We start from the raw sequence: 25,598 nt of genomic DNA on the forward strand, positions 1-25,598 counted from the left end.
CAAGCTCGATCCCCAGTGTGGGGCGTGCAGGAGGCAGCCAATCGATGATTCTTTCTCATCATTGATGTTTCTATCTCTCTCTCCCTCTTCCTTCCTCTCTGAAATCAATAAAAATATATTAAACTATATATATATATACACACTAGAGGCCTGGTGCATGACATCCGCGCACTGGGGGGAGGGGTCCCTCAGCCTGGCTTGTGACCTCTTGCAGTCCAGGACCCTTCAGGGGATGTCTGACTGCCAGCCTAGGCCTGTTCCCTGCACTTCCCCCAGGGTCCTTAGTGCTGCCATGGAGGTTGGAGAGGCTCTCGCCACGGCTGCTGTGCTTGCCAGCCATGAGCCCAGCTTCTGGCTGAGTGGTGCTCCCCCTTGTGGGAGTGCACTGACCACCAGGAGGCAGCTCCTGCATTGAGCATCTGCCCCTTGGTGGTCAGTGCTTGTCATAGCGACTGGTCGTTCCACTGTTCGGTCGATTTGCATATTAGGGTTTTATTATATAGGATATTCACAGAGTTGTACAACCATCATTACAATCGATTCTAGAACATGTATCCATTAGTAGTCTCTCCTCATAACCCCCTACCCCTGCCCTAGGCAACCACTAATCTACTTTCTAGCTCTATGGATTTACCTATTTTGGACACTTCGTATAAATGAAATTATATAATATGATTTTGTGACTGATATTAGCATATTTTCAAGATTCATCTGTATTGTAGCATGTTGTCAGTACTTCATTTCTTTTCATTGCTGCATAATATTCCATCATATGGATGTACCACACTTTGTCTATTCATCAGTTAAGACACATCTGTGTTATTTCTACCTTATGGCTGTTATGAATAATGTTGCTATGAACGTTCACATACAGCATTTTGTGTGGACACATTACCCCTTTGTACAGATAAGGAAACAGGTTTACCGAGCGGAACGCTCTAGCCAAGCCCCTCAGCTGGTGAGAGGAGGACCAGGCTGGCTGTCCCAATCTAGAGTCCTTGTTTCTCCCCACCCAGGAGCTGAGCTAGATGCTGTGACAGAGCTCGGTCGGGACATAAAGGGATGAGGGGTTGACTTTATGGACGAAGGGTTGACAGCTTCCCCCAGCCTTGAAGGAGGAGTAGGAGAGGGAAGAACATCGCAGGCGGAGAAACAGCAAGTGCAAAGGCCTAGAGGTGTGAGGCTGCCTGGTGTCTGGGAGCCACAAGGAGTTCTGTGTTATTAGAGCAGAGGGCGGGGGAGGGAAAAGCAGAGAAAGGCACAGTGGGTGACAGGGTTGGAGACACAGGCACAGGTTAGATTTATGAGGCCTTTACATCCTACTTTCTTGAGGAAACTAAGCCATAAATACACATTTTTAATTAAGCATATATTAGTGAGAGTAGATTTATTTCAAAACTATTTCTAGCCAGTGAGTTATATTTTCATCTGCCTCATCGAAAGACAGTGCCACATTACATGGTTCCATAAATATGGTCATTTTCATTTCAATTATTGTAACACAGGAAAACTAGATGGTTTCTGAGTTTCTCCCTTAAAGGACTTGTACATTGGTTTGTGTGTGCCTCTATAGTAGGGATGATATTGATATACTAGGGGCCCAGTGCACAAATCATGCACCTTGAACGGAACTATGGGCTGCAAGGCTGTGGTGGACACAGGGGCGAGCCTCAGCCCATCCTCCGTGCCCCTGCCAGGTCTCTCCCACTGCGGCCCCCCGCCCCCCCCCAGCAGCCCCGCCCCCACCGCTCCTGCCACCACCACTCCCATGCGCTGACAGCACTGGCCCTGCTCGCACCTGCTGATGGCTCGAAGCCATTGGGGCCGGCACCAGCAGCAGGTGCAAGCGCCTGGCGGGACCACGGCACATGGGAGCAAAGAATTTTCAGTAACTATCAGAGGCTCGCCCCATGACAGTGACCGGCGCCCCGCCTTGGTCTGGTGCCCCTGCTCACCTGCTCCATCATCCCGCCATGGCTGACACCCACAATGGTCTGCGCACGCCCCCTGGTGGTCAGCACAAGTCATAGCAACTGGTTGTTCGGTTGTTCTGCCGTTCGGTCTATTTGCATATTAGGGTTTTATATATATAGACTAGAGGCCCGATGCACGAAGATTCGTGCAAGAATAGGCCTTCCTTCCTCTGGCTGCCAGCACCGGTTTCCCTCCAGCACCCAGGACCTGGGCCTTCACTCTGGCCACCGCCTCCTGCCTTCACTCCGGGGCCGGAGCCGCCATCTTTGTCACGTTAATTTGCATATACCCTTCTTATTGGCTCTGGGTGCTGCCATCTTTGTTGCTAAGTGATGGTCAATTTGCATATTCTATCTTTATTAGATAGGATATGTTGCTACCTATTTAAGAATAAGTCTGCCTGGCCAATGTGGCTCAGTGGTTGAGCATCAACCTATGAACCAGGAGGTCACAGGTTCAATTCCCAGTCAGGGCACATGCCCAGGATTGTGGACTCCATCCCCAGTTTGGGGTGTGCAGGAGGTAGCTGATCAGTGATTCTCTCTCATCATTGAGGTTTCTAGCTCCCTCTCCCACTCCCTTCCTCTCTGAAATTATATATATATCCATTTCGTGTTGACACTAGGCCACCAATTATCATCCTTCTGCCCAGTGCATTGAGTCAGTGGTAGGGGGTTCGTGTCCATGTAGATATTTGGTAATTCAGTAGGATGTGGTTCTACCAGGTCCTTTTAAGGTTTGGGTTTTTAGTAGGTGCAGCTGATGTGGTGTCCATTTCACACAGGAAGCTTTATGAAATGTTAGTCATAAACCCCCTATTTTGAGAAACTGTTTTGCCTATGAGAAGAATACTGTTGAAATAAAACATGATTTTCCCAGAAACGAAAGCTTTGTATATGGATCAGGGTGATTCTGAAAGTTAAAAGTGTAAATGTTAGAATGTTATGCTATTGTTAATTGTACTATATTACGTATTCAATAGGAAATCATGGCTTATCAATAAAAATTCCCATCTCGGGGAGGGGAAAAGCCTTGAATGCCATACTAAGCACATGGACTTGATCCTGAAGGAGGGGGGAGCCCCGATGGGCACCAACGTCCTGTGAAGTCAGACAGCTCGAAGGCAAATCCCAGTTCTGCTCGCAGGAGGCCTTCGCTCTAGTTTTGCGATCTGGAAAATGCAGATGGCAAGAGTAATACCTTGTTTAAAGTGGGGGATTGAGTTCCCGCCTCTGGAGAGCTCGTCTCAGCACGTGGCTCTGGAAGGGGTCTGGCTGCAGAGTGACTGGTGGGGGCAGGCTGTTGTCCAGGGGAGGGGGCCCGAGACGCCAGTGGGGATGGAGAACCATGGCTGGCTTAAGGAGGTTTAGGAGATGCCTCGTGCAGACTCTGAGACTTTGGGAATTGCTTGTGAATAATATCTAACTTCTGAGCTTTTTGTGAGTCCCTGGGCCTGGTGCCAAACCACCCAGGGGCTGGCTTGATGGTCCTCCTCCGTTCCTCCCTGCAGCTCGCTCGCAGACGCCATGCGGTGGGCTCTGACGCCCCTGTCGGTGCCGCCGCCTCTGCTGCTCCTGCTGGTGCTGGGGTGCGGGCCCCCGGCGGCCACCGGCGGCGGGGCCGGAGGGGCAGCGGGATACGCGCCGGTGCAGTACGTGCAGCCCATGCACAAAGGACCCGTGGGGCCGCCCTTCCGCGAGGGCAAGGGCCAGTACCTGGGTGAGTACCTCCCCACCCGCTGCACAGGGCCTCGGACGGCGGCGATCCCCCAGCCCCCTGCCTCCCGACCTCCATCTCAGGCTCCTACGCCCGCCCCGCTCCCGCCCCAGGTCACAGCCCGTCAATCACCACCTAAGAGCCCCATCCACTCTCTTTCTGATGCTGGCCCAGGGCCTCCCACCCGCGAGGGCCTGGAGATGCTGGCGGGCAGCGGGGGTCTGTAGCGGAGGAGGGGCGGGGATTGTGGGCTGGGATGCTGCGCAGACCGGCTCTACGGAGGGCTGCTGGCGCCACCTGGCGGCCATTCTACTCCAGGGCATGCAAGAATGAGGCTCCCAACCGGGGTAGGTTGGATGCTAGGAGCTCTGGGTGAGGAAACCCTGACGCCCCCAAGATTGCCAATGGACCCCCCGAAACTCCATCTTCTGTCAGAGCAGGGAAGGGCAGAGCAGAGCGTGGTCGTCACGAGCAGATGCAGATCCTTGTCTTCTCCCAGCGCACCCCGTGCTGGTGTGGGGGAGTGGGTAGAAGGGTCCTCGGTCCCACTGACCAGGCCCCTGACTGCGCCTTCTCTCTCTCTTTCTCTCAGAAATGCCTCTACCGCTGCTGCCGATGGATCTGAAAGGAGAGCCTGGCCCCCCTGGGAAACCCGGGCCTCGGGGGCCCCCTGGTCCTCCTGGCTTCCCAGGCAAACCAGGCACTGGGAAGCCGGGGCTCCATGGGCAGCCTGGCCCTGCCGGCCCCCCAGGCTTCTCCCGGATGGGCAAGGCTGGTCCCCCAGGGCTCCCGGGCAAGGCTGGGCCACCAGGGCAGCCAGGGCTTCGGGGGGAGCCAGGGATACGAGGGGACCAGGGCCTCCGAGGCCCTCCAGGGCCCCCTGGCCTCCCTGGACCCTCAGGCATTGCTGTTCCTGGGAAACCAGGCCCTCAGGGGGTCCCAGGGCCCCCAGGATTTGGGGGGGAGCCAGGGCCCCAGGGGGAACCTGGGCCTCCAGGTGATCGAGGTCTCAAGGGGGATAATGGGGTGGGCCAGCCAGGGTTGCCTGGGGCCCCAGGGCAGGGGGGTGCCCCTGGACCCCCTGGCCTCCCTGGCCCAGCTGGCTTGGGCAAACCAGGTTTGGATGGGCTTCCTGGGGCCCCTGGAGATAAGGGCGCATCTGGCCCTCCCGGGGTGCCAGGACCCAGGGGGGAGCCAGGGGCCTTGGGCCCAAAAGGGCCACCTGGGATGGACGGGATGGGGATTCCAGGGTCAGCAGGGGTGCCAGGGCCACAGGGCCCAGCAGGGGCCAAAGGGGAACCAGGGACCCGGGGCCTCCCTGGTCTGATAGGCCCCACTGGCTATGGGATGCCAGGATTGCCAGGCCCCAAGGGGGACAAGGGCCAAGCTGGGGTCCCCAGGGCTTCTTGGGGGACAGGGGTGAGCCAGGTGAGGATGGGGAACCAGGGGAACAGGGCCCCACAAGGCCTTGGGGGGCCCCCTGGACTCCCAGGGTCTGCAGGGCTCCCTGGAAGACGTGGGCTCCCTGGGCCTAAGGGGGAGGCAGGGCCTGGAGGACCCCCAGGATTGCCTGGCATTCGGGGTGACCAGGGGCCCAATGGGCTGGCTGGGAAACCTGGGCTCCCAGGAGAGAGGGGGCTTCCAGGGGCCCATGGACCCCCTGGACCGACTGGGCCCAAGGGCGAACAGGGTTTCACAGGTCGCCCTGGGGGACCAGGGGTGGCAGGAGCCCTGGGGCAGAAGGGTGACTTGGGGCTCCCTGGGCAGCCTGGCCTGAGAGGCCCCTCAGGAATACCAGGACTCCAGGGCCCAGCTGGCCCTATCGGGCCACAGGGTCTGCCAGGCCTAAAGGGTGAACCAGGCCTGCCAGGGCCCCCTGGAGAGGGGAAAGTGGGGGAGCCTGGTGTGGCTGGGCCAACAGGCCCCCCTGGGGTCCCAGGTTCCCCAGGACTCACAGGCCCTCCTGGGCCTCCGGGGCCTCCTGGCCCCCCTGGCGCCCCGGGGGCCTTCGATGAGACTGGCATCGCGGGCCTGCACCTGCCCAATGGTGGCATGGAGGGCGCCGTGCTGGGCAAGGGCGGCAAGCCGCAGTTTGGGCTGGGAGAGCTGTCGGCCCACGCCACGCCTGCCTTCACCGCGGTGCTCACCTCACCCTTTCCTGCCTCCGGCATGCCTGTTAAGTTTGACCGGACTCTCTACAACGGCCACAGTGGCTACAACCCGGCTACCGGCATCTTCACCTGCCCGGTGGGTGGGGTCTACTACTTTGCTTACCACGTGCATGTCAAGGGCACCAATGTGTGGGTGGCCCTGTACAAGAACAACGTGCCCGCCACCTACACCTACGATGAGTACAAGAAAGGCTACCTGGACCAGGCCTCTGGCGGCGCTGTGCTCCAGCTGCGGCCCAACGACCAGGTGTGGGTGCAGATGCCCTCGGACCAGGCCAATGGCCTCTACTCCACCGAGTACATCCACTCCTCCTTTTCAGGGTTCTTGCTCTGCCCCACATAACCCAGGGGCGCTGCTGCCCTGGCCTCCTCCTCTTTAGTGGTAGAGAGAACTTCTCAGTTACAAAGAACCTGCATTTAAAGAAAAAACCAAAGGCTGAACAGAGGTGGGCACAGAGGCGGCCATGGCCTCGGCCTTGGCCTCGGCCCGAGGAGACTGACTTGGTTTCTCCCTCCATGCAGGCTGAGGTGGTTTCTGGAAGAGGCTGGCCTGAGTTCCTCCTCTCCCCCCAGTGTCTGTGCAGTGTCGGGGTTGGGATCCCATTCCTGCCCTGCCTGGCCTGCAGGCAGGGCCCCAGGACACTCGGTCCAGCGGTGGGAGACTCTGCCCCCTGAGTCCTGGGCTCTCCTGGGTGGTGAAACGCTGCTTCTCTGTGCATCAGAGCTGAGGGGACTGAGCTCCCCATCCATCCCCTCGGGGGGACATATTCCCAAGCCCTGGCCTTCCTGCTGGCCCCCAGATGGTACCTGCTCAAGGAAAGGGGCATGGCCTCTCTGTTATTGGCTGGGGCTCTTCCAGCTCCCTGGGACCTCCAGCATATGACGGTGGGTCCCCTGAAGAGTCTGTTTCCCTCCAGGGGTAAGGGAAGGAGGGGGCCATTGGACCCCCTGCCAGGACTGCAATCCCCGGGGTGATGCTGTGGCATCAGGCATGTAGAGGTGTGGCCCCTTCTGCAGGCTCCTGGGAAGGGCCATCCCCCTCTCACGGTGCCCGCTGCAGCCATGGGAATGGTGGTTTGTGAGGGGTGGGGCATGGGCGGGGACAGGATGGCAAGCCTTCACATGCCTTTCCATCTCCTGGGCTGCCCCCACCAGCTCTGGCTCTGTTCGGTGAGAGGGCCGCTGCCCAGGCCCGTGGGGAGGGGAGGGGCACAGGCAGTCCTTTCACCTCCTGGGGGGAGGGCTGATTTTCTCACAAAATTGTAAGGGATCCTTGCCACCCCCCCAACCCAAGTGACCCCAAAGCATAGCCTCTCGTTTAGCCCTCAGAACAAGGTGCACACAAGCTCAGGCATGAAGACTCTGCCTGCTTTTCCTTAATAAAAACCACATGTATGTGTGTGTCCACTAAAGGGGTTAATCTGCGGGGGCTTCCTCTCCTCCCACCTCTGGTTCCAATTTCCTGTTCTAAGCAGGATTAGGGCCCAGGAGGCTGAGGCTCTGGGAAAAGGGGTGCCAACAGGCCCCTTTGGAATGAGTTGGCTCTGGATGTTTCTGCCGTTTTCCCCAATCAGAGCTCCCCTGCAGGAAACAGGCAGGATCCCCGCCCCTCCCCGCAGCGCCTAGTTCTGAGCTGAGCGGATAAAGTTGGGATTCGTGCTGGGGCAGGGAAGGTGGACACTTGCCCATGCAGGGATAGCCACTCTCCCAGTGGCTTGGGGCCTCTCCATCAGACCTCCCCAAGCCAGCCACCCCCCCCCCCGCCCCCAGCACCCCCACCAGACCAAGTGTGAGCCTGGGTCAGTCATCCTGACCTGGTTGCACTGCTGGGCCTGGCGGGGTCAGAATGTCCGTGTTGAGAACGGAGGGTGACGGCTGACTTTTGACTCGCTGAGCTGTGGCTCCCGCAGGCCCCTCACCAGTCCTCTTCCCACCAACTTCTCCCAACAAAGCCGACCATGTGACTGCTCATGCTAACTTTCAAAAGGAAAAAGGAAAACCAAATCTGCCCAAGTGACACATTAAGAACAGGTTTTGGCAGGGGCTCACAGTGGGGTTCTCACTCCCCAACACCCAGGAGGGCCGTCTCAAACCGGACCTGGTGGGCCTTCTGCTCAGCCCCTTCCTGGGTCACAGCCACCATCAGACCCGTTGGGGAGGGCTTCCCACGGGCAGAAATTCCACATCTCCCAGTGAGAACCCAGGGCTCAAAGGAGGATACGGGGGAGCCAAAAAGGCTGTTTCACAAAAGAGTTTCTGCTAAAAGTCACTCCTGAAGCCTTTGAAAGGGGTGGCCGGTGCTTCGAAGTGTTATGTTCCAGGTGCTGTCGACTTAACTGGCTAGCTTTGATAAATGATGTCAGATTTTAACAATGAAAACTGCATTACCTTGTGCATTTTTATATTCTGATTCCTCACTTTTTTTAAGGTTAAGGTTTAAGTATTTTCCATTAGTAATTTCATTTCTAACCTGGTAGAAGCAGCTTAGTTCTCTACATTCCTATTAAGTGCCCTGTGTCACAGAAGATTCAGAAAAAATGCACTTGGGAATCTAAGAAAATGGGACTTCTTTTTGAAAAGAAAAACAACGGTACTGACTGTGTCGACACAGCCTCAATAAAACCTGTTGTGTAAAAACAGCACGCGCTGGGCCTGGCATTGACGCAGAGGGGGCTCAGACTGGATTCACCGGGCACCCAGGGAACTGCCAGCATGGTTTCTGTCACCACATCAGAGACGCTCCACGCTCTTAAGCTGCCGAGGTTGTGCAACAAGTAAACGCCAAGAAGCATTTTAAGAAACCAAAGTAAGCAGTGGCTGGGGCTGGGGGAGACGGATCGAGCTTCCCTGGAACATTCCTGCAAGCTCTCAGGGGTAGTGGAGCATGACAGCTGGCTCAGGACCCCAAGGGCCAAGTTTCAACATCTGATACAAATTATGAATGAAATCATGAAACTGCTCTTGTGGGCGGGGCTAGTGCCAGGCCAGTGCTTATAGCAGGGCCAGTGGAGCTGTCCTGGGCAGAGAGCACCTGTCCCACAGCTCACCATGCCTGGCAGCGAGGGATCTGTCCCAGCTGTGGGGATTGGGATGGCACGTCTGAGACCAATGCCTGCCCTGTGAAGCCCTGGGGTTTGCCCAGCCTGGCAGAGCACTCTCTGGGCTGAGAGCAGACCCGCCCATTAGTCCTGAAACCTCGGGCTACCTGCAGAGGGCATGCACCTCCCCGGGGCTGGCAGGATGCTCAGAGAACGTCCCTGATGTGTGATGGAGGGGTCTCCTCCCTCTCTATTCTCCTTTCTTTGAAATGGCGAGTGTGCAGGACTTCCTAACAGGCGAGGCCTGTGTCTGGGGCCCAGGAGGAAGACGAGGCACAGCTTCCAGTCCACCCAGAGCACCTGGGACGATGCACCTCCCCACCACAGGCTGGCAGTCCGGTGATAGGAGGTCCCCTCCGCTCCCCCGCCAGGGCTCTAGTTTTTGGCCTGGCTGGGCCGGGGCCTACCTGGGAGCAAACTATGAAGCCAGGCTTTGAGAGCAAGAAAATCTGGCTTGTTTCTGCCCCCTGCCAGGGTCACTCTGAGCGACCTCCAACAGGAAGTGGCACCAAACCATGACTGCTCTGCCCGTCCTGGGTGAACAACACTGCAGGAATTTGCCTTGACAACCCAGCCGCCCGTCACCTTGGGGTCCTAGCTCTTAGGAGAGCACAGCCCAGAGAGGCCCTGGACACTAAAGGTCAAGGGGGGAGAATGCATTCAGGGCAGAGGAGAAACAGAGGAAACCGGTGGGATTTACCGAAAACTGTTTATTGCTCTGTGGCTTCCGCTGGAAGCTGTTAACAAGCCTGAGACCGCCCAGGGCCAGGTGTGTATGGAGATCAGCTAGATTCAACTGCATCTCCTGGATCCATGGAAACCTGCTGCTCTCAGTCCTGCCCAGTCAACGACAGGCTTTCTGGCAAATTGACTAAATCCCAACGAGGAGAACGGATGCTACTGCAGACCATTTCCTCCCCATCCCATGTCCTAGATAATAAGGAAAACGCCACGCGTACCCGCCAATAAACCTGCCCTGCTTCCTCGTGTCTGAGGGGCCAGGGGTGCCCAAGGCTCTGCAGCAAGCCAGAAACCAGCACGGGGAGGCCCCAGTCCCTCACTCCGTTCCAGTCACCTCCCCCGTGACCCCGGCCCCAGCGGTGCCTGTGCCCAGGCTGCAGGAAGACTGAGGCAGGGGGCAAAGCCCAAAGAAGCGCAGGGTTTCCAGCCTGAGCTGTCGCTGGCCCCACTGGACACGGCGGAGCCCCAGCAGCTGGGGCCCTCACAGACTCTTCTGGAAGACCCGGTGCAGGCTCTGGGCCAGGATGTCGGTCTCCTCATAGCCCTCACAGCTCTGCTGCCAGCTTTCTGTCACCTGTTCCATCCCATAGTAGGCGCCAGCAATGGCCCCAGCCATGGTGGCAATGGTGTCTGTGTCCCCACCCAGTGAGATGGAATAGATGAGAGTCCTTTGGAGGCTATTGAAGGTAGAGGGGATCTCGGGGTCGGGCTCCATGCAGCGCAGGAAGCAGTAGATGGCGGTGGGCACAGATTCAAAGGCGGCAATGCCATTCCCTGTGGGGACACCAGATGATGGGGATTTGACACCCCCGCTCCCCACATGTCCCTAGGTTTCCTGCCACTTGCCACAAGTCAACACTCTCAGCTACAAGTTGGGCTGTGACTAAGGTCACAGGCTCTAAGGTAGACTACCTGGGCTCAAATCCTCCTCCCCACCCCCTGGCTGGGTGACTGGGAAAGTTCCCTAACGACCAAGGTTACTGCGCTCTCGGGTTTGACTCCTACAGAGTGAATCAGGTTAGGAACTCTCACAGGGCTCGCGTGAGGGTGAAAGGAGACCAAACAGAGCACTCTGCACAGTGCCCGGAACACAGTGGACGTGCTATTAACTCACCAATGGCTGTGAGCAGCGGCTGTGAGAACTGCGGCCAGCTGCCATTGCTGGGGATCTTTATCTGTGAGGACGGAGGAGCTGCAGCCCCAGAGCAAGAAGGCACTAAACTCACTCAAAACCTGCCAAGGACCCTGCAGAGCTGGCTCTGCTGTCACAGCAGCCCCGGGCAAAATGTGATGGCAGGTCTGACTCCTTGCTCCCCTCCCATCCTGAGCCCAAGCCTGTCCCTAAGGATGACGGGTGGGTGTGGGGACTACCCACCCAGCTCAGACACCACCTCCTCTCTGGTCACCGCGTCCTGCTCTAGAAGCTCTCCGATCTTCTTCAGTCGGCTGGAGTACGGATGCTCCTCCATGCCCAACCTGTGGGTCCGGGCGGGGGCGGGGGGGGGGGGGGGCGCGGCAAGATGCAGGGAGGTTGGAGCAAGGCATGGGGGAAGATTTGTGAGGGAGGGGGAGGGGTTGTGAGGGAGGGAGAGGGTTGTGAGGGAGGGGGAGGGTTTGTGGGGGAGGGGGAGGCGGGACATGGTCAGGCTGACACCCAGGCCCAGGTGTCCTAACAAGTGGGAGGGGGCTGGGTATGACCCTGAGCCTTGCTTGAAGCCCAGCCCCAGCCAAAGGACTCTCCCACCCCTCCCTAGGGTCTGCAGTTACAGAAGGAAGGGCTCAGCTGTGGCAACACCAGAGGAACCCACCCCATAGGCATGCACACTCGCAAACACCTCCAGCCGCCTCCATGCCACATACTCACTCCCTGGCATCCGAGATGGACTGGGCATCACTCTCCAGCTCTTCCATGTGGCCCAGGAGTTGTTTGAGAAAGTGCTCACTGGACGACTCCCCCTGCAAAGCCAGGTGCACAGCCAGGGCCTGCAGGATGGCACCGTTGTAGCCCAGGGAGGAGGCGTGTGTCAGCTGGGCCGAGAGCCGGGCGAACTAGGGCAAGGGCAGTGGAGGCTAAGACCTGCTGTCACAGAACCCAGAGAAGAGGGGGGTGGGGGAGAGAGGGGACAGCCCAGAAGCCCGCTGCCCAGACTACCTTCTGCACATCCTGGACGCTGCTGTAGGCCAGGGAGATGCCAGCCACCCGCATGGCGCCCCCGTTGCCGTAGGAGCCCTTCCCGTTGAACTGGGCCCGAGCAGGCTCATAGACGTCACGGCACTTGGGACTCAGGAGCTTCTTGAAAACGGTGATTACTCCAGCTCCGTAACCCCGGTCAGGGTCTTTTTTGTACTCCTGAGCAAATCTAGGAATGGAAGGGACACGGGATGAGGCTTCACAGGTGCCTGTCAGGGTTGGGAGAGAAATCCGGCTGGTTGGGAGCTGCAGAAGCCCTGGGGACCTCGGGAGCCTGTAGCAGCAGTGAGGACATTTCTGGCTCCCGAAGCTGCAGTGGCCCTGCTGAGGGTGGGGGTCCCAGCATGCATGGCATCACTGCTCTGGTCCAGGGGAGCAGTAACTCGGCCCCCCTGGTTCGCCTCACCCCAGGACCATTCCGCTCACCTGTGAGCCATGTCTACCTCGTCGAAAGCCTCCTTGGACAGCAGGGACTGCACGAGGGCCCTGGCCATGGCGGTGTCATCTGTGTAGTACAAAGCTTCTGCGGGGACAGGTGGGGGGAGGGCGGGCTGCAGAGCTCAAGGCGGCAGCTTTGGCCTCCGCTCATTCCCTTCATGCACCACTTCCAGATGCCCAAGTCAGCCGCTCCCTCCACCCAGCTTCCTCAGCTCCAGGTCGTGGGGTTTTCAGCAATTCTTTGTTCTGAGACAGTGACCATGTCCTGCTCTTTTCTGAAGGAAATCCTTCCACCCCCTCTGGCTGCCATCACTGCAGCCTACTCTTTTTAAAAAAAATTATTTAATATATTTTTATTGATTTCAGAGAGGGAGAGGGAGAGAAACATCAATGATGAGAGAGAATCATTGACTGGCTGCCTCCTTCCCACCCCTCACTGGGGATTGAGGCCGCAACCCGGGCTTGTGCCCTTGACCAGAATCGAACCTGGACCTTTCAGTCCACAGGCGGACGCTCTAGCCACTGAGTCAAACTGGCTAGGGCAGCGCTACTCTTTCCCCCCCTATTAATGTATTTTATTTCTATTTTATTTTTTATTGATTTGAGAGAGAGCGATTTGTTGTTCCACTTATTGATGCATCCATTGGTTGATTCTTGTATGTGCCCTGACCCGGGATCGAACTGCAACCTTGGTGTGTCAGACTGACACTGGGCTACCTGGCCAGGACCTGCAGCTCTAGTCTTAAAATGACCCACTTGGGCCTCTCACATTTCCTGCACATTTCCCACCCTGCAACCCATCCTACATGTGCAGCCAGATGATTCTTCTTAATACTAGACTGTCACTTTCCTTATCTCACTCTCCTACTCAAAATGGCTATTGGTTGCCTTCAGGATGAGGCCCAAATTCACCGCTGTGGCATTCAAAGCCCTCCCCTCCTCACTCATCTCATGTCCTCCCATTCCCCTACATGTTCCCAGGATCAGTCTTGGAGCCTGGGTCAAATCCATCCCAGCTGGGACTGCTTCCCTCCCTCCTCCCACCCTCACTCCCTCCTCTGGGTGCCCAGGAGTCCTGCTCTGGCATTTTCAACACAGCACCATTGTTTATGTGGTGACTTAGCAAATAGGCCAAAAAGGGGCTAGGGACTTGGTTTCATTTGAAGAATTGGTTAAGCCCGGCCGGCGTGGCTCAACGGTTGAGCATCAACCTAAGAACCAGGAGGTCGAGGTTTGATTCCCAGTCAGGGCACATGCCAGGGGTTGAGGGCTCCACCCCCAGGATGGGGCGTGGAGGAGGCAGCCGATCAATGATTCTCTCTCATCATTGATGTTTCTCTCTCTCCCTCTTCCCTTCCTCTCTGAAATCAATAAAAAAATACAAAAACAAAACAAAAAAACGGTCCCTACATCTTGTCTTCACCTCATCTCTCTCCTTCCCTTTGTAGCAAATCATACTCTATTTTCTCATTTTCCATTTCCTCCTAAACCCACTGGAATCTAACTTCCAGGCTTCAACCTTCTACTGAAAATGCTTTTCTAAATCCGGACTTCCCTCGCCTTAACGTCTCTGTAGCAGACCAGTGACCAGCATCTTCACCTTGAAATGTTCTCAGGTTTTGTTGATACCCATGCCCCCTACTTCTCCTCCCATCAAACTGCTTCTCTAGCCCCTTTCCTTGCTGTACTGCATGTTCTCCAGGAAGAATCACCCACTGCTTGACCTCAGCCGTGATCCTGAGCTGAGATCTGGGTGAGGAGCTGACTGCACAGGGGGCGGGAGGCTGGGTTGTGGGGGCGCCTAGACTAGTAGGGGCGAGGGGCGCCGCTGGCACAGACCGGGCTAAAGGGGGCAGATGTGCGAGGGGCGCCGCCGGCACAGACCGGGCTAAAGGGGGCAGATGTGCGAGGGGCGCCGCTGGCACAGACCGGGCTAAAGGGGGCAGATGTGCGAGGGGCGCCGCCGGCACAGACCGGGCTAAAGGGGGCAGATGTGCGAGGGGCGCAGCACAGAAGGCAGGTGCGGCGGTGTCAGATGAAACGAGACGGACACGCTGCCGGACTGAGCTCTAGCCTACGGGCAACGGAAAACCACTGCAGAGCTTCCTGCGAGGAGGCCGCCATTAGGTCTCCGTGTTGGGAAGAGCACTCGCCGCGGTGTGGAGAGAGGACTGGGGGGCACTGGTTTGAGAGCTGGGTTGAGGCAGGAAACATCGAGAGGGTGTCTGTGCCGGACCAGCGCGACTTAGGGTTCCGGCGGCGCGCCTCGGAGGAGGGTGTTGCCACGCCCGAGTCGGGAGAGGTTCGGGCGAGAGGCGTGCGGACGGAGCTCGGCTTTAGCCAGGCTGAGCCCGAGGTGCCCGAGCGGGCCGTGCCGGTCCCAGGTCCGCCCTGCGGGGCCGCATCTCCCCACACGCCCTCTCCCGGCCGCGCTCCCACCGCCCCGCGTCGCTCCCGGGAGCCCCGCCGCCCGAGTCCCTGGAGCGCCCGGCCCCGCCCACCTGTCCGCGCGCTGCCCGCCGAGCCGGGGTCGGGCTCCAGGCTCTGGACGTGACGCAGCACTGACGTCAGGCTGACGGTGTCCTGCGCCTCGTAGATGGCGCCCACGCAGTCCCCGAGCAGCGCGCCCGCCAGGCAACCTCGGAAGCGGGAGAGGGAGCGGGCCGCCCCAGCCCCTCCGCAGCTCGCTGCAGCCATCGCCGCCGCCGCCGCCATCCGCACGGGCCCGCCACCACTTCCGGTGCGGCCCGCGCGCGCCTCCCCGCGCTTCCCCCCACCCCCGGCTGCTTCGCGCCCCAGCCCCACAGCGCCCCCTCGTGGCTCTGAGTCGCGGCGCCGCTTGCGACCCACAGCGCCACCCAGCGGCCCGGAGGTGCAGCTCCGCGTGCGTGGGACCAGGTTAGGTCCTGCAAGGCTGGTTGGAGCCCACCAGGCCTCTGCTTTTAGGCCTCGTTCTCCCCATCTGTAACCGGTGTCACGCCGGGCGGGACGGCCACTAAAGAATCCAGGAGGGGACTATCGGACCGCGGTAGCCCTGCCCTTCAGGCCACTGCCACCCGGGTCCTGCCTTTATGAAGCCTCTTTCTTTGCCCCGTCACCCCAGCTCTCTAACGACGGCAGCCCCAGTTCTTGGTCCCCGACTCTCACTGTGATCATAGCCTTCTCTGGGCCTTCCCTAGGCAACAAGAGGGCAGCTAAGGGTCCTGCTGGGGCTGGGCTGGTTCGAAATCATGCCTTTGGAGCCCAGGGGGTGCTGGCCTACCCCTGAGAGGGGTCCCTCAAGAGGGAGAAGGAATCGGATTTGGAACATGGAGCTTGGGGGATGATGGTCCCCGTTTATGCCTCTCCATTCACAGGAGGGCCAAGAGCCTTCTCACTCTCCGCTGGTTGCATGCAGGGGGTAGCAGAAAACCTTCTAGAAGACTGAGAAACCCGACATTTATTAGATTCATTCTCTCCACCCCCTTCCTCTTCCATTTCCCTCCTAACCACCCCCTCCCTCCTCAGCCTCCAAGGCTAGGCTAGCTGCAGCTGGCAGCTTTTGAGTGGACTCAGGGTACGGTTTGTGGTGCGGTTGAAGGTGTCCACCTCGGGCACAAACTTCTCGGCTGGCACCGTCAGTTTCCGGCGAGTGTCCATGCACTTGGTGTCCAACAGCATGGAGTTGGCCTTGCAGGCGATGTCAGCCTGCAGCCGGGCCAGGTGCTTGCACAGGGCATCCAGAGCATCCCTGGGGAGGAGGCATTAACAACCCACCACCCCTGCACGAGGCAGAAGGTGAAGGGAGCCAGCGGGGAAGCCAGCAGGCAGCAAGAAGCCCCATGGGTGAGAGGTGTCTCCCTGCCCCTCCGGTCCACTCCCCAAACCTACTGTGCTTGTGCCAACTTCTGCCTCAGGGCAGCAATGGTTGCCTCTAACTGGTGAACCTCGTCGGTGAGGCCATACTGTGCCTGGAAGCAGAGGTGAGGGTTGGGAGTCAGCCATACTAGCCTTTAGCCCACGGGCCTGGGCACCCCTGCTCCACCAGGAATATGTGCTGGGGAGTGAGTGATCCTGAGGAGACTTTAGCGGGAGGGGAGGGGGCAGTGCCCCACTGGGGTACCCTCCCACCTGGTCCCGGCAGAGTTCCACATTGGGCCGGTAGGTTCTGGACTCGAGCCGAGTATGGCATAGCTTCAGGTTCAGGATCTTCCTGCGCAGATCTTCCTCCAGGTGCCGGATGTCCTCCTGCAGGTCAGCGATCTCCTGCAAGGTCTACAGGGGACAGAGTGAGTGGTCTCCAGTGGCTGAACCCACCACGGTGCACCCAGGGCTTGCTGGACCGACAGTGGACTCCTCCCACAGCAGGAAGTCCAAGCCCAGGAGACTAATGAGAAGGCTCACGTTCTTCTCTTGCCACTTGAGCTCACTGTATAATTTCTCCATCTCCCGCAGCCGCTTTCTGAAGGCAAATTCCGTTGCCACCCTCTGGGCTTCCAGTTCATTGTTGGTCTGAAGGACAAGATGTGGGCCGGGCAAGACAGGGTATAAGTTCATGACCATCTTAAGGATGTTCCTCAAGTGAAGGGTTGGGATGCCAATGGCCAACAGGGAACAAAAGCTAAAGGCTTGCCCCAGCCGGTTTGGCTCAGTGGATAGAGCATCGGCCTGCGGACTAACGGGTCCCAAGTTCAATTCCGGTCAAGGGCACATGCCCGGGTTGTGGGCTCGATCCCCAGTAGGGGGCGTGCAGGAGGCAGCCAATCAATGATTCTCTCTCATCATTAATGTTTCTATCTCTCTCCCTCTCCCTTCCTCTCTGAAATTAATAATATATATATATATATATATATATATATATATATATTTTTTTTTTTTTTTTTAAAGCTAAAGGCTTGAGTGCCTACTTGGGCCATCCATTAGCCATGGAAGAGCAGGGTCAGGGGAGTGGTCAGTTACCTCAGCAATAGTGAGGGCGATGGCCTCCCTCAGGTCTGTGGCTTCTTTCATCTCAGCCTCCGCCCGGTTCTTGTTGAACCGACTAAATTCATCCCACTCTTGAAGTGATGAGGAGCTGCAGGTGGCAGGAGATACGGGGGTCATAAGAGTATGGCCACTGTGGGGTGAGGGGAGGAGAGACTGAAACACTTCTTACCCATCGGGGACACGCGCGGGATTAATCTTCAGAGAGATGTTTGGGGACTTGAGGTTGAGAGAGAGGCAACCTCTGTCAATGTCCAATGTCTCCATTTTGCCCCGATGGTCAGAGTTGAGCTGCTGTCGGATTTCCTGCAGGAGGCTGGGGCAGGAACAGACTAGCTCAAGCTCCATCCCTCCACGGCCCCAAGGACTTAGCCCCCATTGTGCTCCAGGGCCCCCGAGGGATGGGGAGGCTGGAGTGACAATGGAGCTGCTGCCGCTGCAGCGGAGACAAAGGCCAGCATAGTTGGATAAGCTCCTCACAGACAAAATTGTGACCCTCACGTGCTCACACACAACCACAAGGGCACACGTATTAGTTACACTCACAAAGGCTCACACATACACACAATAGGGTACTCAGTCAGGGGTGGTGGCAAACGGGCTTCATCTCCCATGCTTCCCATCAATCGACAATGGCTCCCCAGAGCAGTCTTCTGAGACGGTGTCGAGGCAGAGGAAAAAGTGGTGTCATCGGTTAGTGGTGTTTGGCATGGGCACAGCAGGGACCGAAGGCAGCCGGAGAGCCAGCTGCTGGTCATCCACAGTACAAATATTCTACTCAGGACACACAGCCTTCAAGTGCAGGTGAGCTTGAGAATGACGCCTCTCCCTTACCAGAGCTTCTCAAACGTCTGGCTGATCTTCTGTTGCAAGGCCTTCCTGGTGGCATCAATGACTTCCACCTCCTTGTGCAGCTCTTCCTCCACAGGGTCCCTCACCACGTCTATGTCCCGCCGACTGTCCCGCAGGGTCAGGCACTGGATTGCCACATCCAGGGGCAGGTTCTTGGCCTGCAGGTTTTTCTCTGCTGACTCTTTCATCTGGAACAGAGAAGGCACAGGAGGCTGCTGGGCCATTCCCCGAGAAGCAGCGCTCACTCCCACGTTAATAGAGGGGCCAGTGAGTGACTCAGGTGGACAGGTCACTAAATACCCCATGAAGGGTTCCCTGACCTCCAAGTGGGGAGGGAGGGGAGGTCCTTGCGGCTGGGTCTCCTGGCACCCTGCCCTAGCTCCCTGCCTGTGTCAGGGCGTCGATCTCTGCATCTAAATCCGTCAGACACTTGTCCAGCATCTCCTTCCATCGGTTGACTGTATCAACTCTCTCTTCCAGTCGAGTCCTATTGTCGTGTTCATCCCAAATGGTCTGGAAGAGACAGAGCCAGATAAAGAGGGTGTTTGGGGACAGGGGCTATCCCTTTGCCCACCTGAGCTCCCGCTCCCAACCTGGTTGTTGGTCTCATTGCGGAGGATCCGGGCCTCCTGGCGGATCTGGTGTGACGCATCTCGCTGCCGCTCAGCGTTGGTGGACAACAGGTAGCTGTTGGTATGCCAGTCCTGCAACTGGAAGCGTTGGCTGGGCTTGACGCTCAGCGTGGCCATGGTGCTGAGCCCCTAGGCCTGTTCCAAGACACCCACCTCGGCTGGAGAGGACAAGCAAGGCTGCGGGAGACGGTTCAGTCAGTCCTCTCCTAGATCAAAAGCTCCCTCCAGGGACTCTTTCCGCCTCCCCACGTGGGAGTCTGTACTTGTTCTTCAATAAATTTCCACCTTTGCTATAAAATAAAAAAACTCCCCCCAAAGGACCTTCTCCTGTCCATTTTGCTCCCAAACCCTTGCTGCAGGAAGCCTGCTTGGGAACAGCTCTCGATTTGCTCAACTTTGAGGCATTAACTAAGTTTCCTCCCACTCATCCATCCACAGACACACACTCCTGGACCCTGCAGGTCCTGGAGGGTGTGTGTGCTGCCAAGTGCTTAGTGGGGCTGGTGGGTGGGTGGGGTTTAGCAGGAATAATAGTCCTTAATCCAGTTTCCATCCCTACTCCCAGCAATCAAGTCCTGTGGCGCTTTCTTTTCTTTCTCCGCCCCAGCTGTGCTCAGAACCTGCTTCTAAGAAAAAGAGCCCTGTTCTCCATCCAGAGAGGGCGGGCTAGTTTTGCAAGGGTTGTGGGCTGGCACAGGGGAGTTGTGTTTTTTTTTGGAGGGGGTATGCGCTGGTCCCCTCCCCACCTGGTCATCATACTCCCTCCCTCAGCCCCTGTTGGAGGAGGAGCAGCCGGGCTCTGTCTAGTTCCCAGGCGCACCCCTCCACTCCCTTCCCCAGGATAATCCTTTTTGGTTTAAATTAATACCCCGGCGGCGGCGCAGAGAAAGAAGGAGGAGGGAGGAAGGGAGGGAGCTTGAGCCTGGGTGTGAGTCCTCACAGCGCCCCAGCTCCCCTAGCCTCTCACCTCCTTCCCAGCTCAGACTGCCGCCAGCTCCTCTGTTGCGCACCCCGGTTGCTAGGCACTCGCCTGTCAGCGCGCTGGTAACCGCCACCCTCATGTTTACCTTGGCAACCGCGGGGCTGGGGCGACTGGGCCCAAGGCGGCTGGCGGGGCTGCGGCTGCAGGAGCGGGCTCGAGGAGGAGGGCAGCAGGATATGGCGTTCATTTCCTTTACAAGTTAAACGTTTTAATTTTGATCAAAGTTATGCATCGACATGTTAAGACATACGTACATCTCCCTCTCAGGCGCATTCCCCAGTAGCCATCCTTCCAGAAATGTAAATATACTTGACGTTATTTACACGCATTCCTTTGGTCCTGTCTTGTCCAACATTTTCATTCATCTGCCTGATGGCATGCAGCGGTTCTCAACCTGTGGGTCGCGACCCCTGAAAAATACATCCTGCATATCAGATATTTACATTACAATTCATAACAGTAGCAAAATTACAGTTATGAAGTAGCAACGAAAATAATTTTATGGTTGGGGGTCACCACAACATGAGGAACTGTATTAAAGGGTCGCGGCATTAGGAAGGTTGAGAACCACTGGTAGAGGGAGTGGTAATCGTATTTGGAGAGGGTACACGCCCGGAATATTAGAAGCAATGTTCAAAATCCGACCATTTAAAAAAGAGAAGGAAAATAATTCAACCGTGCCAGTATTGTTCTAGGCCTTGGGAAATGTTAACGTTTAATGTTCATAACTATTACATGAGGTAAGCCTTATCTCCATTTCCACCGGTGTCTGAAAAGACTGGCCCTGCTAAAAGGCAGGGATGTCAGCGCCTGTGAGTCTGTTCCCCAGGTCCACGTCCTCTGCGTTACGACTCCACACTGCCTCTAGTGGTGGCGCGGGAAATCGAGAGGAAGGCAGGGATATTTCCATCCTCGGTCCTCCTCTGGGGGCTGTGCAGAACAGCCTAAGGAATGGCGTGCTGTTACCTTGTCCGTCTTACAGGCAGGAAAATTGAGGCATAGAGAAGTGAGGAACGTTCCCAAGGTCACAGAGCTAAGTGGAGAGTCTGTCTCAGAGGCCAAGTTCAGGTTTGATGGATGAGGGAAAGAGAGGAGTCCAAGAAGAGTCCTCAGTTTTAAGACCTCAGTGATTGGTGGGATTGTGTTAGCCTTCCGCAAAAGGAGGAGGGCTTGGTCGCCAAGGGGAGGAGAAAGCTGGCTTTTGGGAAGTTTGAGATGCTTGTGGTAAATCCAGGTGCTGTCCAGAAATGCGAGTCTGCAGAAAGACTGAGGCTAGAACATTTTCCAAACCTCTTTGACCACAGAATATTTTCTCCCCCATAGGATATTTCCTAAATTCTAATATATGGCTCATAAACCAGACATACATGGGAATTTGTGATATAGCTCTTTTACTAGGATTAAAGACAAGAAAAACAACAACCTACCATCTTGGAGATTATTTGCTGGAAGAAATGATCAAATTTTGGCTTATATGGTTTGAAACATAACAGAAAGAAGGAAACAACTATGGCAGAATGGTGATGGCTTTGGTGTATGTCTCTGACTGTGGTGATGCCCTTGGTGTTCATGACTCACGAGGTTCCACACATCCTGGCCAAGGGAAGAAGATATTAGCAGAAAAGGTCAGGTGGCTGATGAATTGGAGCAAGAGAAACAGAATGATAAAAATGAGTAAAGCTGTGTTCTATTATTTTGCAAGAAACTATTATTGTAATGTTTGCTGCTGTCCAGAAGGTTAGATCATGTATAATATGCAAACACGCTGCTGAAGGAGTTTAGATCTCGGCATATACCTGGCCGCACTCCAGTGCATTCACTAGGAAGGTATATTTTGCTAAGGTGGATTAGGATGAAAACCCCGAGGCCCTTCAAACGCTCCAGTTGATATCAGTTTCAAGTTTCCACTATTTTTCTGCTAAAAGGAAATTTAGATAAGATGACATCTACCATTTGGAAGAAAGGGGTCTCATAGCTGGGCAAATGGCCAAATTGGTAGCTGAGAACAGAGGGAAGGAAGGTCAACATCAGAATTAGACAACCTACAAATTATTCCAATCCCTTCCAGTTGGGGGTTTTTTGGTTCTTATTGGTGGACGTGTGTATTTATTGAACTGGAATGGGAAATTTATTTTTAACAATTTGTGGGCAGTTTTAGCTCAGTGTTTTGTGATCATGATGACATCTGGTCAAATGTGGACTCATAAAAGGAGCCCCATAGCCCAGCCATTGTGGCTCAGTGGTTGAGCGTCAACCCAGGAACCAAGAGATCATGGTTTGATTCCCAGTCAGGCCACATGCCTAGGCTGTGGGCTCAATTCCCAGTAGGGGGTGTGCAGGAGGCAGCCAATCAATGATTCTTTCTCATCTTTGATGTTTCTATCTCTCTCCCTCTCCCTTCTTCTCTGAAAAAAAACACACAACACAAAACATGTATATTAAAAAAAGATATATATATATATATATATATATATATATATATATATATATATATATATCTTCAATGAGTGAGTTACTGTCAGTTTGTAGCAGAAATATACATCATCTCTCTGTTTAATATATGCAGTACCCTGGGAGTGGTGCTCTTAGATAAAGCAGTCATATCTCATATGAATATTAGGAAGGAGTTGCAATATCCTTCAGTTGGCTGTTCCCCCTCTTCATATTTGAAGTACCTGAGTATTCATTCAGCATCCTCATGGATTAAAAAGGATCCTAGAGATATAAACAAAGAAGCAGGAAAAAATTTAAAATGGAAAAAAAAGTGAAACAAAAATGTGAACTTAAAATTTTTTAAAGTGATTTAGATTTAGCCAAAGAAGACATGAAATGCCTTTGTTGAAAGTCATGTTCTCTCAAAGTCTGTGCAGTCTTATGGTATGCATCTTCTCTGTTCTTCTCAATTTTCTCCAGGTAAATGTCATATATTACCTAATCTAGCGAATTCCACTGATTAAAATAATCAGAATACAACTTTTATCAAATTAGAACAATGTTTAAAAGTACTTTAGCCCTGGCTGGTGTGCTCAGTTGGTTGGGTGTTGTTCTGTGTACCAAAAAGTTTGATTCCCAGTCAGGGCACATGCCTGGGTTTTTGGCTCGATCCCTGGTAGTGAGCATGCAGAAGGCAGCCAATTGATGTTATGCTCTCACATTGATGTTTTTTCCTCTCTCTCTCTCTATCTCCCTCTCCCTTCCTGTATCTCTAAAAATCAATAAACTAGCCCTACCTGGTTTGGCTCAGTGGATAGAGTATTGGCCGGAGGACTGAAAGGTCCCAGGTTCGATTCTGGTCCAGGGCACATGCCAGGGTTTTGGGTTTGGTCCCCAGTAGGGAGCATGCAGGAGGCAGCCAATCAATGATTCTCTCTCATCATTGATGTTTCTATCTTTCTCTCTCTCTCCCTTCCTCTCTAAAATCAATAAAAACATATTAAAACTTTTTAAAAAAAGAAATCATTAAAAAATAAATAAAAATCAATAAACTTTTTTAAAAAGCACGTTGCTTAAAACTTGGTCAGCTGATTTTATTCTAATATGAAAAATAATATCTTGTTAAGGTACTTACTGAAGAGAACCTGTCCTGGAAGTGTATATTTGCACAGCCTATTTTGTGTGTTTTCCTCTGAAGTTTAAGTATCTTTCTTTAGGTTGCACTTCCAATGCCTAGAGGCAAATACAGTACTTAGTACTCCATCTCCCAAGTCTTTCCTACTGAAATGTGCTACTATGCTTCTTGATCATTACAGATATTATAAACTAACTGACTACTGGATTATGATTTCTACATGATAGTTAACTACCTTCTATCTGGATTCATTTCAGATATCTTTTTTTCTTTCAAGTGGCCAATCTCTAACAAATAGTTCCTATTTTGATGTTGCATTGAGGTCATTTTCTATTTTATTTATTTACTTTTATTTATTATTATTTTATTAAATATATTGGGGTGACATTGGTCAACACAATTTTCTATTTAATTTAAAGCTAAGAGAAAAATAGATATAAAGACAATTCAGAGGATGAATAATCATTTTATTCACCCTTTTCTGTTTAGAAGCATGTTAAAATATCATTATTTCCAATATGCAGAAATGCAACACTGATCATCTTAAAAGCTGTTCTTTTCAGCCCTTCTTCCCTCTTAAGAGGAAAAATAACACTAGGATAGAGAGTTAGAAACATCGATGAGAGAGAAATATCGATCAGCTGCCTCCTGCACATCTCCCACTGGGGATGTGCCCGCAACCAAGGTACATGCCCTTGACCGGAATCGAACCTGGGACCTTTCAGTCCGCAGGCCGACGCTCTATCCACTGAGCCAAACCAGAAATGCAACACTGATCATCTTAAAAGCTGTTCTTTTCAGCCCTTCTTCCCTCTTAAGAGGAAAAATAACACTAGGAGACGACTGGGATGGGGAATACATAACAGCAAGAAGGGATGAGACTGAATTCTCTGATGTTCTGGAGAACATGAATAGGGTAAATAAGAAATTATGAAAAAACAAGTTTTTAAAAACTTGAGGATATGTTGACTGATGTTAGAGAAAGAGGGAGAGAGAAACATTGATGTGAAAAACATCGATCAGTTGCCTCCCTTAGCAGGGATCGAACCTGCAACCTACGTATGTACCCTAACTGGAAATCAAAGTCTCAACCTTTTGGTGTAAGGGACGACACTCCAACAACTGAGCCACCTGGCCAGGGCGGGAATAAGTTTTTAATATTTAGGCTGGACTCCTTCAAAGTAGTTAGTTACCCCTGGGTAAGGAGCACATCCTCAGAGGCATTCTTGCATTGGTTGGAGGCCTTACCTCACACTTTGAGCCCAGTTATAGCAAAGGAAAAATGACAGTGCAGGCTGGGCAAAGAGTGGTGGGGCTGTGGGGACAGTCTGCCCCATTCAAAGGGGGCAACTATTACTGAGCTTCCCCTGACGGCAGCCATGAAGGAAGGAATGACGTGAAGTTGCTGAGTCTCCTCACTTTTCGAGGGAAGACATCTGGATTTTTATGAGGTCTTCTGATTCTTAAAATGTTAGCAACTAGTAAAAATATTTTAAACACCAAAAATTTTTCACAGGCCAAAATTGGCCTGCCAACTTGACACCTCTGATTTTAGTCCAATAACTTCAATTGTACAATGAGATGATACACCTAAAATTATACAGTTATGACAGTTGAGAGCTGGTTCCCAAAATCTTAGTCCAGTGTTTTCTTGTTATACCTGAACTGTCTATCCACTTCTGGGCCTGTGAAGAGTCCCCAGTTCATATCAGTTTTTTCACTAATTGTTCTTAAATTCTTTTACTGCCTGACTTCTTGCCTCCCCTTCCTTCCACTCCACCCAGTGTCTTTTATTTAAGGACAAATGGAGTGGGGGAGAACCTCTTTAAAACCTGAGCTCAGTCCACATGCCCAGCCCTATTAGGTACTTTCTGTATATTATCTCATTTAATGTCCCAACAACCCTACTGTTATCTTCTTACAGACAGCATCAAGGAACTTGCCCTGAGTGTCATACAATCCAGGTTGGAGCCCAGGACCTCATGACCCGTAAAGCCTGAATTCTTTCCATTGTATCACACTGGTTCCCTTTACCTAAGAGCTATAATGATGACAACACAACAGGAAGCTTGGAGCAAAGCTTTTCTTTTTATTGCAGTTATTAGTGAAAGTTACACTTCAAACTGAAGCTAAGCAACATTAAAACCAGAATTTCTTTTTAAAATCAAGCATTAAAAACAAATACAACATAGAACTTTTCCAATATGCAGAATGGCAGAAAAAGAGGAGTGGGGCTGTCACAGGACATTTTAGTGACAGTTTGGCTCGGAAAG

The 25,598-nt window shown here is 54.0% G+C and overlaps 3 protein-coding genes across 3 annotated transcripts; 1 reads left to right on the top strand and 2 right to left on the bottom strand.

Annotated features, from left to right (window-relative positions):
• The first annotated feature begins 3,634 nt into the window (after positions 1–3,634).
• On the top strand, positions 3,635–6,938 carry COL8A2 (collagen type VIII alpha 2 chain). Its single transcript, XM_023758548.1, is given in 4 exon segments — positions 3,635–3,693; positions 4,283–5,088; positions 5,091–5,147; positions 5,149–6,938. Coding segments are annotated over 4 exon segments (1,974 nt in total). The 5' UTR covers positions 3,635–3,638; the 3' UTR covers positions 6,205–6,938.
• Positions 6,939–9,649: 2,711 nt separating this feature from the next.
• ADPRHL2 (ADP-ribosylhydrolase like 2) lies at positions 9,650–15,068 on the bottom strand. Its single transcript, XM_006094162.3, has 6 exons — positions 14,831–15,068; positions 12,318–12,414; positions 11,853–12,060; positions 11,565–11,749; positions 11,076–11,176; positions 9,650–10,474 (listed from the first exon to the last, which is right to left on the bottom strand). The coding sequence occupies exons 1-6, from the start codon at positions 15,042–15,044 to the stop codon at positions 10,182–10,184; spliced, it is 1,098 nt and encodes a 365-aa protein (XP_006094224.1). The 5' UTR covers positions 15,045–15,068; the 3' UTR covers positions 9,650–10,181.
• Positions 15,069–15,628: 560 nt separating this feature from the next.
• TEKT2 (tektin 2) lies at positions 15,629–19,019 on the bottom strand. Its single transcript, XM_023758523.1, has 9 exons — positions 18,737–19,019; positions 18,531–18,656; positions 18,126–18,331; positions 17,464–17,607; positions 17,268–17,382; positions 16,713–16,820; positions 16,440–16,583; positions 16,200–16,279; positions 15,629–16,059 (listed from the first exon to the last, which is right to left on the bottom strand). The coding sequence occupies exons 1-9, from the start codon at positions 18,890–18,892 to the stop codon at positions 15,846–15,848; spliced, it is 1,293 nt and encodes a 430-aa protein (XP_023614291.1). The 5' UTR covers positions 18,893–19,019; the 3' UTR covers positions 15,629–15,845.
• Positions 19,020–25,598: the final 6,579 nt, after the last annotated feature.

This window comes from Myotis lucifugus, unplaced genomic scaffold, assembly GCF_000147115.1.
Source record: "Myotis lucifugus unplaced genomic scaffold, Myoluc2.0 scaffold_131, whole genome shotgun sequence".
Classification (NCBI taxonomy): domain Eukaryota; kingdom Metazoa; phylum Chordata; class Mammalia; order Chiroptera; family Vespertilionidae; genus Myotis; species Myotis lucifugus.

Bases quoted from the DNA above. Each gene is read 5' to 3' on its own strand.
- ADPRHL2 (XM_006094162.3), bottom strand. From the start codon at position 15,044: ATGGCGGCGGCGGCGGCGATGGCTGCAGCGAGCTGCGGAGGGGCTGGG. The intron at 12,061-12,317 runs GTGAGCGGAATG...TTCCATTCCTAG, and splicing joins GAGGTAGACATGGCTCACAG to ATTTGCTCAGGAGTACAAAA. The intron at 10,475-11,075 runs GTGGGTAGTCCC...GTGTCCCCACAG, and splicing joins GGAGGTGGTGTCTGAGCTGG to GGAATGGCATTGCCGCCTTT.
- TEKT2 (XM_023758523.1), bottom strand. From the start codon at position 18,892: ATGGCCACGCTGAGCGTCAAGCCCAGCCAACGCTTCCAGTTGCAGGAC. The intron at 16,584-16,712 runs GTGAGCCTTCTC...TGTCCCCTGTAG, and splicing joins TCAAGTGGCAAGAGAAGAAC to ACCTTGCAGGAGATCGCTGA. The intron at 16,280-16,439 runs GTGGGAGGGTAC...CTCTGCTTCCAG, and splicing joins TGGAACTCTGCCGGGACCAG to GCACAGTATGGCCTCACCGA.